The following is a 12,453-nucleotide window of genomic DNA, read 5'->3' as shown; positions in this document are numbered from 1 at the left end:
CGGCTGGGCCTTTCTGAGTGGCGCTTGCCTTCCATGTAATAACCTCTCTCTCTGGTGGGAGGGACCCAAGAGAAAAGTGAAGTGTGGTGGGGACCATGTGGCTCTAAGAAGCAGGATGCTTGGACATGCTTTGGGGTTTAGGAGATCCCCTTCCTTCTACCCTCCAACTGGGCCAATGCTGGGAAAAGGCAGGTCAGAGGCCGAGAGTGGGTGGGACCCACAGACCCCCATCCCAGGGATCAGATGCCATACGAAGCGTTATGAATTGTTTCAAGCAACCAGAAAAACACAGAAAATATTTAACCATCACTTGTGTACCCACCCTGAATGAAGACATGTTAGCATCTCAGCATCTGTATTGGCAACACTACAACTTCTCATTCTTTATTTTCATCAGGCTCAAAATCAGTTTCCAAACAGTCTCCTACATTTTCCCACGGTCTCAGGGTCCCTGGTATCTGGGTCCCCAATATCTGGGCTGATTCACACACTCCCACCAGGCAGTCGTTTTCCCCGGGACACGGGGCGGCTATCACCCCACCATCACAGCCCCAAAGAAGGTCTTCCCTCTCCTGTAGTCCACCATATCCGGGTGACTGATGTTGACGTACACCCTCTCGCCCCTCCGGAGCTGCACCAGGCCGCCGAACCCCACGCTCGTATACCAGAGCCTCCGGGCCGGGTCCAAGGCTGGGCTCACCGTCTCGGCGCCCTCGAGCAGCAGCTCCGGAGTCCCGGGTCCATAGGCGCCCCCCGCCCGGTACAGCCGGCTGCGCAGCGTGACCGAGCGGCCGAGGGGGTCCCCGTCCGCAGGGGGCGCCCGGCCTCGGTAGCCGACGTGACAGTAGAGGTAATAGAGGCCGTCCCGCGGGAGGGCTAGCCCCTCCGCGCGGGAGAACTGTGTCCCGCTTCTCAGGAACGCCTCTTCTTTCTTCGTCTCCCAGCCCAGCCCCTGCCCCTGTGTCCAAGCGCCTGCGAAGAAACGGGAGGGTTGGCTCTCGGGAATCCGGTCCCGAGAGGAGCGATCCAAGCCCAGGACCCCTGGGAAGGCGGGCAGAAGGGAGTGGGGGCGGGAAGTTCTAACCCCCTGCAGGAACCGAGCCCGTAGTGGGGTGGGATGATGGTGCTACCTCTGCAATGAGCACGAGCTGGGGATTGAGGGAACCTGGGTGTGGGGTGCGGAGCGGTGTGCTGGGGAGATCCAGGCCGGGTTTTGCCTGCTCCGGGAGGGAAGCAAGACGCTAGAACGCGGGACAGGCGGAAGGGTGGGCATTTTAGGGGCTAGAAGTGGTGAAGCGAGTCGGAAACCCAGCAATGCAATAACAGAGCAAAGGGGCTCTAACCGTGGGCTAGCCCCCTTGGACTATTCAGGTCTATGGGATCCTTACCTATGAGGTGGGCAGCCGGGAGCTTGGGGCTGGGATCTGTTTCTGCATCCTGCTCTGGCAGCTCCTGGAACCCTGGAAGGGGCGAAGAGTCCACGAATGGGTCAGGGCCGCCATCCATGCATGGTCCCCTCAGAGGACAGGGCGCCAGAGCCCAGGGACGGGACACCTGGATTCCTGGAGACAGGAAGGAGGACAGTATCTAGGGACGCAGATGAATGGGAGCTGGGAGTCCCCGAGGGTCTGGAGCCCTGGAGGGGAGACGGTCTGCTCTTACCCAATCGCTGCTGGGCCTGTGCCTGTGCCCCCGGCTCAGTGGTCCCTGTTACCTGGGTGGGTGGGGTCACAGTGCCAGAGTTCAGTCTTAGCTGATGCCAACCCCACCCCTCCCAATGTAGCCCCAAGCGCTAAGCCTGGGGTTTGTCCCACCAGCCGCAGCCCAACACCCATCTCCTTGGAAGGGAAGGCAAACAAGGCAAGGCAGATATACTAGAGGATAGAGACAGAGACCTGAGTATGTCTTGGGAAGAGGAGGGGAGAGACACCCAGGAAGGGGCTTGGAGACATCAGGATACAACAGCATCACAGGAACATGGAAAAAGCCAGCAAAGACTCACACTAGACAGGCATCCCCACCGGGGGCAGAGGAGCCAGCTGAGCAGGTGAGGCAGGAGACCCTAGGCACAGCCAGAGGTAAGTAAGCATGAACAACATACAGCCCTCTGGGGCACTTGTTGCAGCCACTCACCAGTCCTCCCTGCTCCTGGGGCACCACTGACAGCACAGCCAGGACAGTGATAGGCACAGCCAGCAGCAGGGTCACCAGGGAAGTGGCTCCTGCCACAGCCAGCAGGAGGCAGCCTTTCCCCTGGGGCCTCCTCCCCCAGCCCTCCAGCCCCAGTGCCCCCATGGAAACTGAGCCAGGGCCCAGGCAGGGGGGCTTTCATACCTCAGGGGTGGGGCTACCCCCTCCCCATAGACGCACACACCTGGCTGGGACTTTCCACACACCCCTGCTCCCCTCACCCAGCTTCCTGTTTACCCAGAGCTGGGGCGGGGCAGCTGGATGCCTGGGTTCTCTGAACTAGGGAAGGAGTTGGGGTGAAGAGATAGGTTCTCAGGGTAGATCTGGAGGGAGTTTTAGAGACCTGGCTCAATAGGGAGGGAAACTGAGGCCCAGATTGCAGAAAATCAGGCAGCAAAGCTGCAACGAGAATATAGAACTCCTGATGTTCAGTGCAATCTGAATCCTTCTACACCCCCGAGGTGGGTGCTAGAGAGAAGGTTGCATCCACATCCCTGAGGTCAAGAACTGGGGTCTTGAGGGATGGATGTCCGAGTTCCTGAGAAGAACTTATCCCTACACTGGACTGATCTCCTCCTCCATTCCCGTGCTCGCCCCTAGACCCAGAGCTGGGTCCACAGTGATGGCAGCTGAATGGAGTCTGCCTCACCACAGACTACTGCCTCCTGAGGAGGGATGGAATGAGCATCACCTCCCTTGGTACAGAGTGCAGAATGAGCCCCATCCATTTAGTAGGTGTGACTAAATGTTTATGAACAAGTGAAGAAAGGACAAATGAATAAGCAACACCAAGCAGCATCCCTGAAACGAATGGTATGGTAGACAGTGCAATAGGAGCTCAGAGGAGGAAAGACCAAGTCTGAGGAAGGTGGAGGTGGTCATACATTAGCTCCCCTTCTTGATGACATCTCTTTGTGTTCAGATAATAATAATAATAATGGTAATACTAATTTAGCTTATATACAAATAGCACTAGCATGTGCCTGCCACTGATCTCCGTACTTTACATAATTCTTGTCATCCTGACAAAAACCCTATGAGAGACACAGAGAGGTTAAGGAACTTGTGGAAGGTCACACAATAGCAGCAGAGTCAGGACTTGAACCCTGGCAGTCTGGCTTCAAAGCCTTGACCACAAGACAATTTAAAAACTGAGTACTGACTTCAGGTTTACGCATTTCACTGCATGTACGTTTTGCCTTCCTCAGCCCCCCCCCCACCCCCAAAGAAAGGCAGAAACAAACACTGAACTGGAGTAAATGGTTTACAGGTGAAACATGTTGATGTTTGAAACTTTGTAAGGTATCAAAAAAAATGAGATGATTGATAGATAAGTGATAAAGCAAATATAGAAAATGTTCATTGTAGAATCTAAATGTTAGGGACATGTTCAGTGTACAATGAAAAATGTACCATTTTTTCTATGTTTAAACTTTTTAATAATAAATGTAAAAAAAACTGAATATTGTCCTATGGTGGGGCAAGGGGAACATTGTAGATGGGGGAGGGAGAGGAAGTAGCAGAAAGTTTCTGAATTTGGAGAAGGAAATGCAAATGCATACGGACAGGGGCACCAGAGATCCTCCTGATCCCTTGCCTCTACACGAGCTAACTCCCCGGTCTTCACCCTCCTCAAGGACTGGGTGTGCAATGCTCCAGCACCCATCTTCCTCTCCATCAGTGCCACGAAAGGCCTTCATCCAGGTCTCTGTCGCGAGGGCCAAGACCAATGCCCTTACTTACTTTTGTGCTTAACGTCAGAACGCTGCCTCCAGCAGGAAGTCCACCTGAATTGGCCATGCCTCCTTTCCCAGTGCCAACTTGTCATCATCTTTCTATCCTAGATCTATCAGCAGGGCTTATCTAGGTCTAGTCTGGCTGCTTTTGACTTTCCTGTTTGTTAATCAGTCAGCAAAGCACCCTGCTAGATAGAGCTCCAGAACACCAAGTGAGTCACCCCAAATCCCCCAGAGTCCCCAGTCTTATGTGGGAGCCAGGGGGCTTTGTGAGCTCTTAGTGGATGCAGTGTGAGGGGGAACTGGGAAACAGCTCATCAGCGAAGGCGCACGGAGGAGGTGTGCAGTCACTCACTACTGTGGGATCATTAGCTGGCTGGAGCTGAGGGCATGACAGGCTGCCTTACAGTCCCAGGAGTCTGCAAGGAAAGATGTCATAACCCTAACTCTCAAAGCCTAACTTCCTCTCCTAACCATGCTGGGGAGGCACCAAGGTTGGGAGAGAAGTTAAAGCCAGAGGAGAGGAGGGAATGTCTGAGGTGGCAACACCTCTCCACCCAGGCAGCTCTGGGCAGCTCTTGGTCCCCCCACCCCACTACTGCAGGCCAGAGGCTCTGGTAAGCTGGGAAACTGCAGGGACCCTGGGGGGGGGGGGAACTTGGGGTGGGAATCACAGCCCAGGACGAGGTAGGGCTATGAAGAGCGAAAGGAGTATGGTTTTGAGGTTTCCCGAGCCCCGAGGACTCCTGTCCGGCCTCCGTCTCCCCCTCCCACACTTAGCACAACCCACTTCTACCCCCACTGCCCGTGCTGGCCACCTTGGGCCCCCTGCCACCCGTGCTTCTGCGCCACACCCTCTGCCACACACCCCCCAAATTCCTCTTGTACCCAGGAGTGTCTCAGCTTCCAGACTCTGGTCAGCACGTCCGGTTCTGGGGTGAATTCAGACAGGGCCCCCCTTTTGCCCTCAAACAGGAACCAGTGGTTATAGGGCAGGAAGTGCCTGAGGGGAAGTGATGGGGCCCCAGACACCCCTCTATGCCCCACTTCAGCCCATCAGTGTCTGCCTGTGGGAAGCAGTTCTCCACTCCAGCCAAATAGGGATCCCCCTCTCCCCACTTGCCCTGGGACTGAGGGAATGGCCTCAGCTGCCAAGTGGCACTGGATGCTGTTCTCCCTACTTTCCCTCCAGTCCCCACAAGCACTGCAGACCCTGGCTCCTCCTCCTCCATCAGCCCCTCACCAGAACCTAGAACTGTCTGGTGCTGGAGAGGCCCCCATGAACCACGTGGTCAGTCTGGGGCAGAGGGAAGGGGATGGGCTCTGGAGCTGGACAGAGCTGGCCTTGAACCCCAGCTCTGTCACTTCCAGGCAAGATGTACTTATAGAGTCCGTGGTAGAGTTTCAGGTTCCTCAGGGAGGTGGGCACCACAAGACCCTACATTGTCGTGGGGATTAGCAGTGACGAATGGAAAGTGCTAGGGTTGGATATAAATGAGGCTCCTCAACCTGGGAAGATTGTAACTTTACAGATGAGGAACTTGAGGCACGTGACTCACCCCAGGACATTTAGCCTGGCAGAGCCTGGGCTAGGTTTCCTCAGCTTCAGGCCAGTCTTCAGTCCCCAACCTAATGGCAGTTTGTGAGGCGCTCGTACAGGGTAAGGTAACCGTCTGCACGGGGAGAGTTGTGGGTGCACAGGGAGCAATGGGTGAAAAGAGGTATGTGTGGTTCATGAGTAGGTGGGCAGGGCCTCTCAGGACCAACATGCAAGTGGGCAAGGGACTTCACAGGGAGGCCCAGAGACAGCAGGGATGGCAGAGGAGCCTCTGAGGAGCAAGAGGACGCAAGCGTGAGTGAGGTAACTGATGAGGGATGAGTCCCTCTGGTAGGAGGTGAGGTAACACGGTTGGGTGAAGAATCTCTGAGAGTGTGTTTTTCTGCCTCTAAAACTGTTGGAGAGGGGAGCTGAGACACCCCCACTAACCAGGAGGATGGGGTAAGCTGAAGAGGGACAGGGGCCCTCTAATACCTACCCCTTTTCCCTACAGAGTCATGTCTTTACCTGTATGTGGGCTTTGGGCTGGGGGTGCTCCTGCTCGTGGTTGTGGTTGTACTGTCTGCCTGTCTGGGTTGGCTCCATCGGAGAGGTGAGCACCACCCTGACCTCCCTCCTTCACCACGAGCAATGCCCTGAGTTGTCCCCACCCCCACCCTTTCCTACTGCTTTCCCTGAAGCCCCAGCAACCCTGACACACCCTGGGGAGGAAGGTGGTAGGGGTTGGTGGGAGAGGGGAGGGGAGAATGTCCAAAGAGAGAGGCCAGAGCTTTGGCCTTGGGACCCACAGGCAAGTCAGCAGGAGACAACCAACTGCTGGGGGTGGGGGCGAGTCAGGAGGGCTGGGAGGCCGATGGTGGGCCATGCTGAGCTGCTTCTTTTCTTCCAGTGAGGAAGCTGGAGAGGAGCCTTGTGAGTCTGGGGGCAGGGAAGTGGGTGATGGGGCAACAAAAGGCAGTGGAGGCTGAGATGGTGGGAGGCAAGAGAAGAGAGAGAAAGCTGGAGCATGAGAGAGGAAGCAAGACAGAGAAAATCAGAGAGGCAGAAAGAGAGGAAAGAGAAGAGTAGAAGACAGGAAAGAAATGGTGTAGAGATAGGAAGAGGAAATAAGACCGGAAAGAAATGATGTAGAGATAGGAAGAGGAAATAAGACAGAAAACAGAAAGAAATGAGAGACAGTGAGAGAGAAAATCAGAGAATGAAAGGGACACGGGAAAAATAGAGAGATACCAAGAGAAAAAGTAAGACAGAGCGAATAAGAGTGAAGGGGGGAGAAAGAGAGTGAGAGACACAAAGAGAAAGGGCAAGAGAGAAAAGAACAAGAGCTGAGGGCGGGTGGGGGGTGTGGGGGTGGGAGGGGAAGACAGGGGAAGGGAGGGAAGGGAGAAAAAGCCTAGAAGACTGGGAGGCAATGAGGTAAGAAAGTAGGGGTGGGGCAAGAACTCACAGGAAAGGATCAGAGAGAGGGAGGCCCCTCCAGTGACATCCCTTCCTTCAGTGCCTTTTCCCTTGGCCCCAGGCCCAGGTATCGGTGCAGGAGCTCCACTATGCATCTCTGCAGAGGCTGCCCTGCGGTGAGGGGCCTGACCTTGGCAACAGAGAAAGGAAAGGCTCCAAGGAAGACCCTAACTCCGACTATACCTGCATTTACCAGAACAAAACCACCTGAGCACCCCCAGACACTGCCCTCAACCTAGGTGGGCGGTGCCCTGTGGTTCATCCAGTAAAGTCGGTGGTCTTGCCGCCTTCTGTGTCTCAGGCAGGCTTCTCAATCTATCTCAAGCCCCCATTCAACATGGCCACCATCAAAACTTAAGCGACTTACCCTCTCACCTTGTCTGGGGTCAAGTAGTGATTTAGTGGGAGAAGGATGTTTAAGGACCCAAGCTCCCCTGAAGGCCAGAAAAGAGTATGTAGTGCCCACCCCACCGCCCACCTTATTTGTAGTTTCAGTTACCCGTGGTCGACCATGGTCCGAAAATATTAAATAGAAAATTCCAGAAATAAACAATTCATAAGTTTTAAATTGCACACCTCTCTGAGTATTGGAATGAAATCTTATTGTCCTGCCCAGGACATAACTCATCCCTTTATCCAGCCTATCCACACTATATATGCTACCCACCTGTTAGTCACTTAATAGTCGTCTCAGTTATAAAATTGACTGTCAAGGTATTGCAGTGTTTGTGTTCAAGTCACCCTTACAGTAGTCTAATGCTATGTCACCGTGCCTCCGTCATTCACCTCACTTCATCTCATCACATAAGCATTGTATCATCTCAGATCATCACAAGAAGGGTGAGAATACAATAAGATATTTTAACAGAGAGAGATTATATTCATATAACTTTTATTACAGTGCATTTGTTATCATTGTTCTCTTTGTATTATTGTTATTAATCTCTCACTGTGCCTAATTTACAAATTAAACTTTATCATGGGTATATATGTTTAGGAAAAAGCATACTATATATACAGTTCAGTACAGTTCATGGTTTCAGGCGTCCACTGGGGGTCGGAACGTATCCCCCTCGGATAAGGGGGGACTATTATATTTGTGGGCAATTGACAAGTAGGACTAATCAGATTTGATACTCCCCATTTCTCAGGAGAACTGGCCTCAGCCTCCTGGACCTGGAAGAGGTAGGGCCCATCCTGTTGAACCCCAGGATGGTGGTGGGAGGAGGCTCTAAGCACAGGTGCTGGGAAGCTCCCTCCTTGGACCTTTCCAGGCCAGACTTACTAGAAGGGAGAGTTAAGAGTCAGGGAAACCTGGAGAGGGGTATACTGGGCATCTGGAGAATGGAGAAGGAAATACACAGAGACTCATAAGAAGTTAGTAGTGGGGCAGAGACAGATTTATTGGGGTCTCTTGATGAGCATTGGGATCACTGGAGCCTGGAATCACTCATCAGAAGCCATCCAAGCAGTGACAGTGTCTTCTCGTGTGACAGTGGCCTGATGGAGAGATGATCAGCGTCACTGGGCGCTGCAGGCCTCCCCTCCTTGGTCTCTGTCTGCTCGAGGGCTCTCTCACTGCCCCTCCACCTCTTCCGCCATTGCACAGCTCCATCACTCACATTTGCCTTGGTAATAGATGGTGCTGCCCATGGCCACAGAGAGAAAGCTGAAGGCATAGAATCCAGCCCGAAGGAGGAGGGATGTGAGGGCCCCTCGCTGAGGAGGTCCTGCGTGTGGGTGGTAGAAAGGAAGTGCTTGGTAACTGGGACCCTGGGGAAGAAGTGAGGATGGGCTCAGGGAGGGACAGAGGGCAGGGAGCCTCAGGGAAGGACTCTCAACTGCCACGGAGGGTGGGGCTTCCAGCCAAGGAGGCACAGCTTCCCTCTGGGCACCTCACCTGTCTCCACCACCAGTAGAGTCCCATTCCCTGTCCCGACACCCAGGCCCAGCACTTCCACCCTGCACACGTAGATTCCAGCGTCACGGCCTTGCGTGTCCCAGATGTGTAGCTCAGCCTGGTGGTCACAGAGGAAGCGGGAAGAGGCAAGAGGGGCCAGGCGGCCCCTGAACTCTGGGGTCCTGTTCCTCACCTCATTCCCTGGGGCCACATTGTCCCGGTACCATGTGACGGAGCCAATGGCCAGTCTCCCTCTGCTGGCATTGAAGGAACAGGGCAGGAAGGCAGTGACGCCCTCCTGGGTACGAACCTCAGGGGGCTGAGACACCCAGAGAGCACAGGATACTGAGGGCAGAGAGACAACCCAGAGAAACACCTCCCCAGTTAGTCTGAAGAAAACAGACAAGAGAGCTTGCAGGACGTCCCCGCTGTCCCTTCACCATGGAGAATCAGGGGGACAAGAACTTTGGGTGCCTCATTCAATCCTTTCCTCTTCACCAATCTCATTTCTTAACATTGCTTATTAAATCGTTTTTCAAATTCTTCCCTATACCCACTCTCACCCTCACCCTCTCCCATCATTTTCCAGCTACATTCTCTAGTAACATCTTGCTGAAATTTAACCTGTCACAGAGACATTGAAACTCATTAATAAATGTGGATGTCTAGTTCATATCATTGATTGTGTTATTCCAAGTATTATTTTAGTACCGATGACGTTCTACAGTCTACCACCCTTGCTACTTTGTTTTTTGTTAAAGAACATTAACTACTTAAATCTACAGGTGAAGACATGGCTATAATTGATTGAGATCCCTATTTAACTTAATCCAAATTGATGAATTACACCAATTATTAAAATCCCTGATTAAATTCTCTAGTTGGTGAAATTTACCAGTCATTCTATTTCAGTGGTTCTCAAACTTGAAAGTTCATTGGAATCACATGGAGTCTTTGTTCGAACAGATCCCTGCGCCCCTCCCCAGAGCTTTTTATCCAGTAGGTCTGGAGTAGGGCCTGGATTTGCCCCAGGTTCCCAGCTGATCTGAAGCTACAGGTCCGGAGTCCACACTCTATTTAGTTAAGGGGTATATATGATAGGTAAGGTCTCTCTGTTAATTAAAATCAGTTTCGCTAAGAAACTTATCTTAGATTTAATTAGGTCTCCCAAACTCCTAATTATATCTAGACCCAGATAATAAGCTTTAATAGGCTTATTAAACTCATCAAATTAAACCCCTTTAAAAAAAAAATTGACCCCTTCCCTGAAGCCCTTCCTTCCTTCAAACCGATTTTACTGGTTCTTTCAACTTGATCTTATTAGGAAGGTGGCTGAGAAGAAAAGAGCCCTGGGATGGAAGCTGGAGAGTGACCCCCTAGTGGACAACATGGAGGGAACTGAGAACTGGGGGAGGGGGGTCCCTGGGTGTCGGCTTTATTGAGGGTCCCACCTGCTCCCACTCTCCTCTCTCCTTGCCCCTCCTCTCAGGGTCCATGTTCAGCCCCCACCAAGCCTGCTCCCCTGGGATACCTATGTCCAGCCTCCCCCATCCTCCCTCCTCCCAGCCCCACACCCCACAGGGTCCTGGGAGAAAGCTGTCACCTGGATGGACCATGACAAAGATGAGCAACAGCATCCGGACCATGTCGAAGGGCGTTCCAGTTGACAACGAGGGGGCCCTGGGCAGGGAGGCGAGGGTGGAGGAGAAACGACCCACCGCTTGTGACCAAGCCTTTGGTCACCAGATGGGAGTAGGGAGCTTTCTATGACACACAGGACTCACACATCACTTGCCAAGGACCTCAACTGCCTGGGCCCTTGGGCATGAAATGCATGCCTCTCTGAGGAGAGAGGCTGTTGCTGGTGGTGATATCTGGGTCACCAGGAGGTGGGGGCAGCATGTGGGCAGGTTGCCTAAGTGTTTGGGAGGGAGGGTGAGGCTCACATGCCTGGAAACGCTAGGGTAGGTGGGTGAGACCAGGATGTGGTTCCCCCACCTTCTGACGTTCAAGAAGACCAACATTTTATGCAGAAGAAACCTCCAGGAGCCTCCTGGACCTAGAGCTCGCCTACTTCCCCTCCCCAGGGTGCAACAGTGCCCAGGTCCACTCCATCCATTCCCTCCCCTGGAATCAGGCCCTCCCCCAGGGCAGCTCAAGAAATTGTATCACTGTGGGGCTTCACCGAGCCAGCTGATTGGTAGTGGTGACAGGGGTTGCTAGGGGCTTTGTTTGCAAGCTGCATTTGCATAGCTATCACCCGGGTTAACATAGACTGTATTGACTTGCAAGGTCTGGCAGAGTGAGTGCAGCGGATGGAGAAGTTCCGGCTCTTTCATGATCAGATCTCCATTAAAGGAATACACCTCTCACAGAGGCCTGCTTTGCCTAGAACATCCTGCACGATCTATCACCCACTGGTAAATCCACTCATATTATTTTATTCACTATTTAACGAACATTTATTGAGCAATCACAGTGTCCATTACATGAAATGTATTTGTACAGACACAAATGAAAGACATATTGCATTACATATAACTCCAAGGTTATACATGGATTAATAAAAGAGTAGGCCACATACTCTTGTATATGTATGACAGACCTACGTGAGATAACACAGCACATAGAAAAGGATTCCCTTTATAATCCTTTAATAAGCCTGGTGAAACACGGGCCCAGCCCTCTTACCACACACTTCTCTCTGGCTCCTTTTATATCAATATGTATTTTTCCTTTGTGCCTGTGTTTCTAGCTCTGTTTCACAATACATTTATAGATTGTGCAGTGCCCACCCTTCACTGCAGTGATCTGGAACTTTTTTTTTTTTTTTTTTTTTGGAGAACCAGTAATCTCATGGTCCAGAATGCTGGCTTGGAATCAGGCTGGGTTCAAATGCCAGCTGCCACACAAACTAATTATATAAGCTTGAACAAATTATTTACTTCTATGAACCACCTAGACACACATGCACGCCACACAGCAGGGAAGGACAGTGTGGGGACAAAGCCCCAGAGAGCAGTTTCCAGGCTCTCGGCCTCACGTGGAGAGTGCTGGCTCAGGTAGTAGATGGTCATCAGCTGTGACTAGTTGGCCATCGGCTGTAACCAGTTAGTCATTAGCCACTGATAGAACTGCCATAGCTAAGCTAGCAAGGTGGTGGCGTGGCGTGGCGGAGTGTGGATTACGGATTGCAGCTAGCAAGTGAGGTTGGTTGACAGAGAAGTGGCTGGCAGGTTGTGGATTGTGCGGCTCCTGCTTCCTGTCTCCAACCCAGCCGCCAGGGAGAATATAGTGGTATGACTCCCCTACCTATGGTTCTGTGGGTGTTCCTTTTTAGTCTCACCATGTCCTGAGTGTCATGCGGGGTGTCAGGTGGAGTCTCAGCTCCTGCTCCCCGCATAAGAACACAGGATATGGCAAGGCCAAAAAGGAACACCCACGGAGCCATAGATAGGGGAGTCATACAACTGTAGTCTCGCTGGCGGCTGGGTTGGAGACACAGGAGGCAGGAGCCACACTATCCGCAACCCGCCATCCACTTGTCTCTGCCAAACAATCTCACTTGCTAGCTGCAATCTGCCTCTGCAATCTGCAATCCACACTCCGCT

General features: G+C 52.6%; 3 protein-coding genes across 10 annotated transcripts; 1 reads left to right on the top strand and 2 right to left on the bottom strand.

The window, feature by feature from the left end:
* Window positions 1–354: 354 nt before the first annotated feature.
* LTB (lymphotoxin beta) lies at window positions 355–2,646 on the bottom strand. 4 transcript variants are annotated; one of them, XM_088795879.1, is made up of 5 exons: window positions 2,134–2,646; window positions 1,663–1,714; window positions 1,389–1,562; window positions 1,131–1,217; window positions 355–972 (listed from the first exon to the last, which is right to left on the bottom strand). In XM_088795879.1, exons 1-5 carry the CDS (start codon window positions 2,293–2,295, stop codon window positions 533–535), a joined length of 915 nt encoding a protein of 304 aa, XP_088652005.1. In that variant the 5' UTR covers window positions 2,296–2,646; the 3' UTR covers window positions 355–532. The 4 variants fall into 4 exon arrangements, with proteins under 4 accessions (XP_088652005.1, XP_019571181.1, XP_088652006.1 ...); XM_019715622.3 differs by having other exon boundaries at window positions 1,389–1,460; window positions 2,134–2,630; XM_088795880.1 differs by lacking the exon at window positions 1,131–1,217 and having other exon boundaries at window positions 2,134–2,630.
* Window positions 2,647–3,712: 1,066 nt separating this feature from the next.
* Window positions 3,713–7,515, top strand: LST1 (leukocyte specific transcript 1). Of its 4 annotated transcripts, none has more exons than XM_019715626.3 (4): window positions 4,622–5,586; window positions 5,669–5,787; window positions 5,978–6,076; window positions 7,004–7,515. In XM_019715626.3, the coding sequence occupies exons 1-4, from the start codon at window positions 5,559–5,561 to the stop codon at window positions 7,151–7,153; spliced, it is 396 nt and encodes a 131-aa protein (XP_019571185.1). In that variant the 5' UTR covers window positions 4,622–5,558; the 3' UTR covers window positions 7,154–7,515. The 4 variants fall into 4 exon arrangements, with proteins under 4 accessions (XP_074188764.2, XP_019571185.1, XP_074188766.1 ...); XM_019715627.3 differs by lacking the exon at window positions 5,669–5,787 and adding an exon at window positions 6,374–6,396 and having other exon boundaries at window positions 5,265–5,586; XM_074332663.2 differs by lacking the exons at window positions 4,622–5,586; window positions 5,669–5,787 and adding an exon at window positions 3,713–4,543.
* An 809-nt stretch (window positions 7,516–8,324) lies between these two features.
* On the bottom strand, window positions 8,325–10,738 carry NCR3 (natural cytotoxicity triggering receptor 3). Of its 2 annotated transcripts, XM_019715625.3 has the most exons (4): window positions 10,446–10,737; window positions 8,843–9,187; window positions 8,565–8,672; window positions 8,325–8,442 (listed from the first exon to the last, which is right to left on the bottom strand). In XM_019715625.3, the coding sequence occupies exons 1-4, from the start codon at window positions 10,486–10,488 to the stop codon at window positions 8,396–8,398; spliced, it is 543 nt and encodes a 180-aa protein (XP_019571184.3). In that variant the 5' UTR covers window positions 10,489–10,737; the 3' UTR covers window positions 8,325–8,395. The 2 variants fall into 2 exon arrangements, with proteins under 2 accessions (XP_019571184.3, XP_088652007.1); XM_088795881.1 differs by lacking the exon at window positions 8,325–8,442 and having other exon boundaries at window positions 8,469–8,672; window positions 10,446–10,738.
* Window positions 10,739–12,453: the final 1,715 nt, after the last annotated feature.

The sequence above is a fragment of the Rhinolophus sinicus genome, chromosome 2 (assembly GCF_057876585.1).
Source record: "Rhinolophus sinicus isolate RSI-liver-muscle chromosome 2, RSI-T2T, whole genome shotgun sequence".
NCBI classification, from domain to species: domain Eukaryota; kingdom Metazoa; phylum Chordata; class Mammalia; order Chiroptera; family Rhinolophidae; genus Rhinolophus; species Rhinolophus sinicus.
This window is presented reverse-complemented; position numbering and strand designations above follow the sequence as displayed.

Coding starts and splice junctions, on each gene's coding strand:
- LST1 (XM_019715626.3), top strand. CDS start 5,559: ATGGCAGTTTGTGAGGCGCTCGTACAGG. Junction 5,587..5,668: donor TTGTGAGGCGCTCGTACAGG/GTAAGGTAACCG, acceptor GTTCATGAGTAG/GTGGGCAGGGCCTCTCAGGA. Junction 6,077..7,003: donor GGGTTGGCTCCATCGGAGAG/GTGAGCACCACC, acceptor CCTTGGCCCCAG/GCCCAGGTATCGGTGCAGGA.
- LTB (XM_088795879.1), bottom strand. CDS start 2,295: ATGGGGGCACTGGGGCTGGAGGGCTGGGGGAGGAGGCCCCAGGGGAAA. Junction 1,715..2,133: donor CCCAGGAGCAGGGAGGACTG/GTGAGTGGCTGC, acceptor CCACCCACCCAG/GTAACAGGGACCACTGAGCC. Junction 973..1,130: donor AGCTCGTGCTCATTGCAGAG/GTAGCACCATCA, acceptor GTTTCTTCGCAG/GCGCTTGGACACAGGGGCAG.
- NCR3 (XM_019715625.3), bottom strand. CDS start 10,488: ATGGTCCGGATGCTGTTGCTCATCTTTGTCATGGTCCATCCAG. Junction 9,188..10,445: donor CTTTGTCATGGTCCATCCAG/GTGACAGCTTTC, acceptor CTCTGCCCTCAG/TATCCTGTGCTCTCTGGGTG. Junction 8,673..8,842: donor TCTACTGGTGGTGGAGACAG/GTGAGGTGCCCA, acceptor ACCCACACGCAG/GACCTCCTCAGCGAGGGGCC.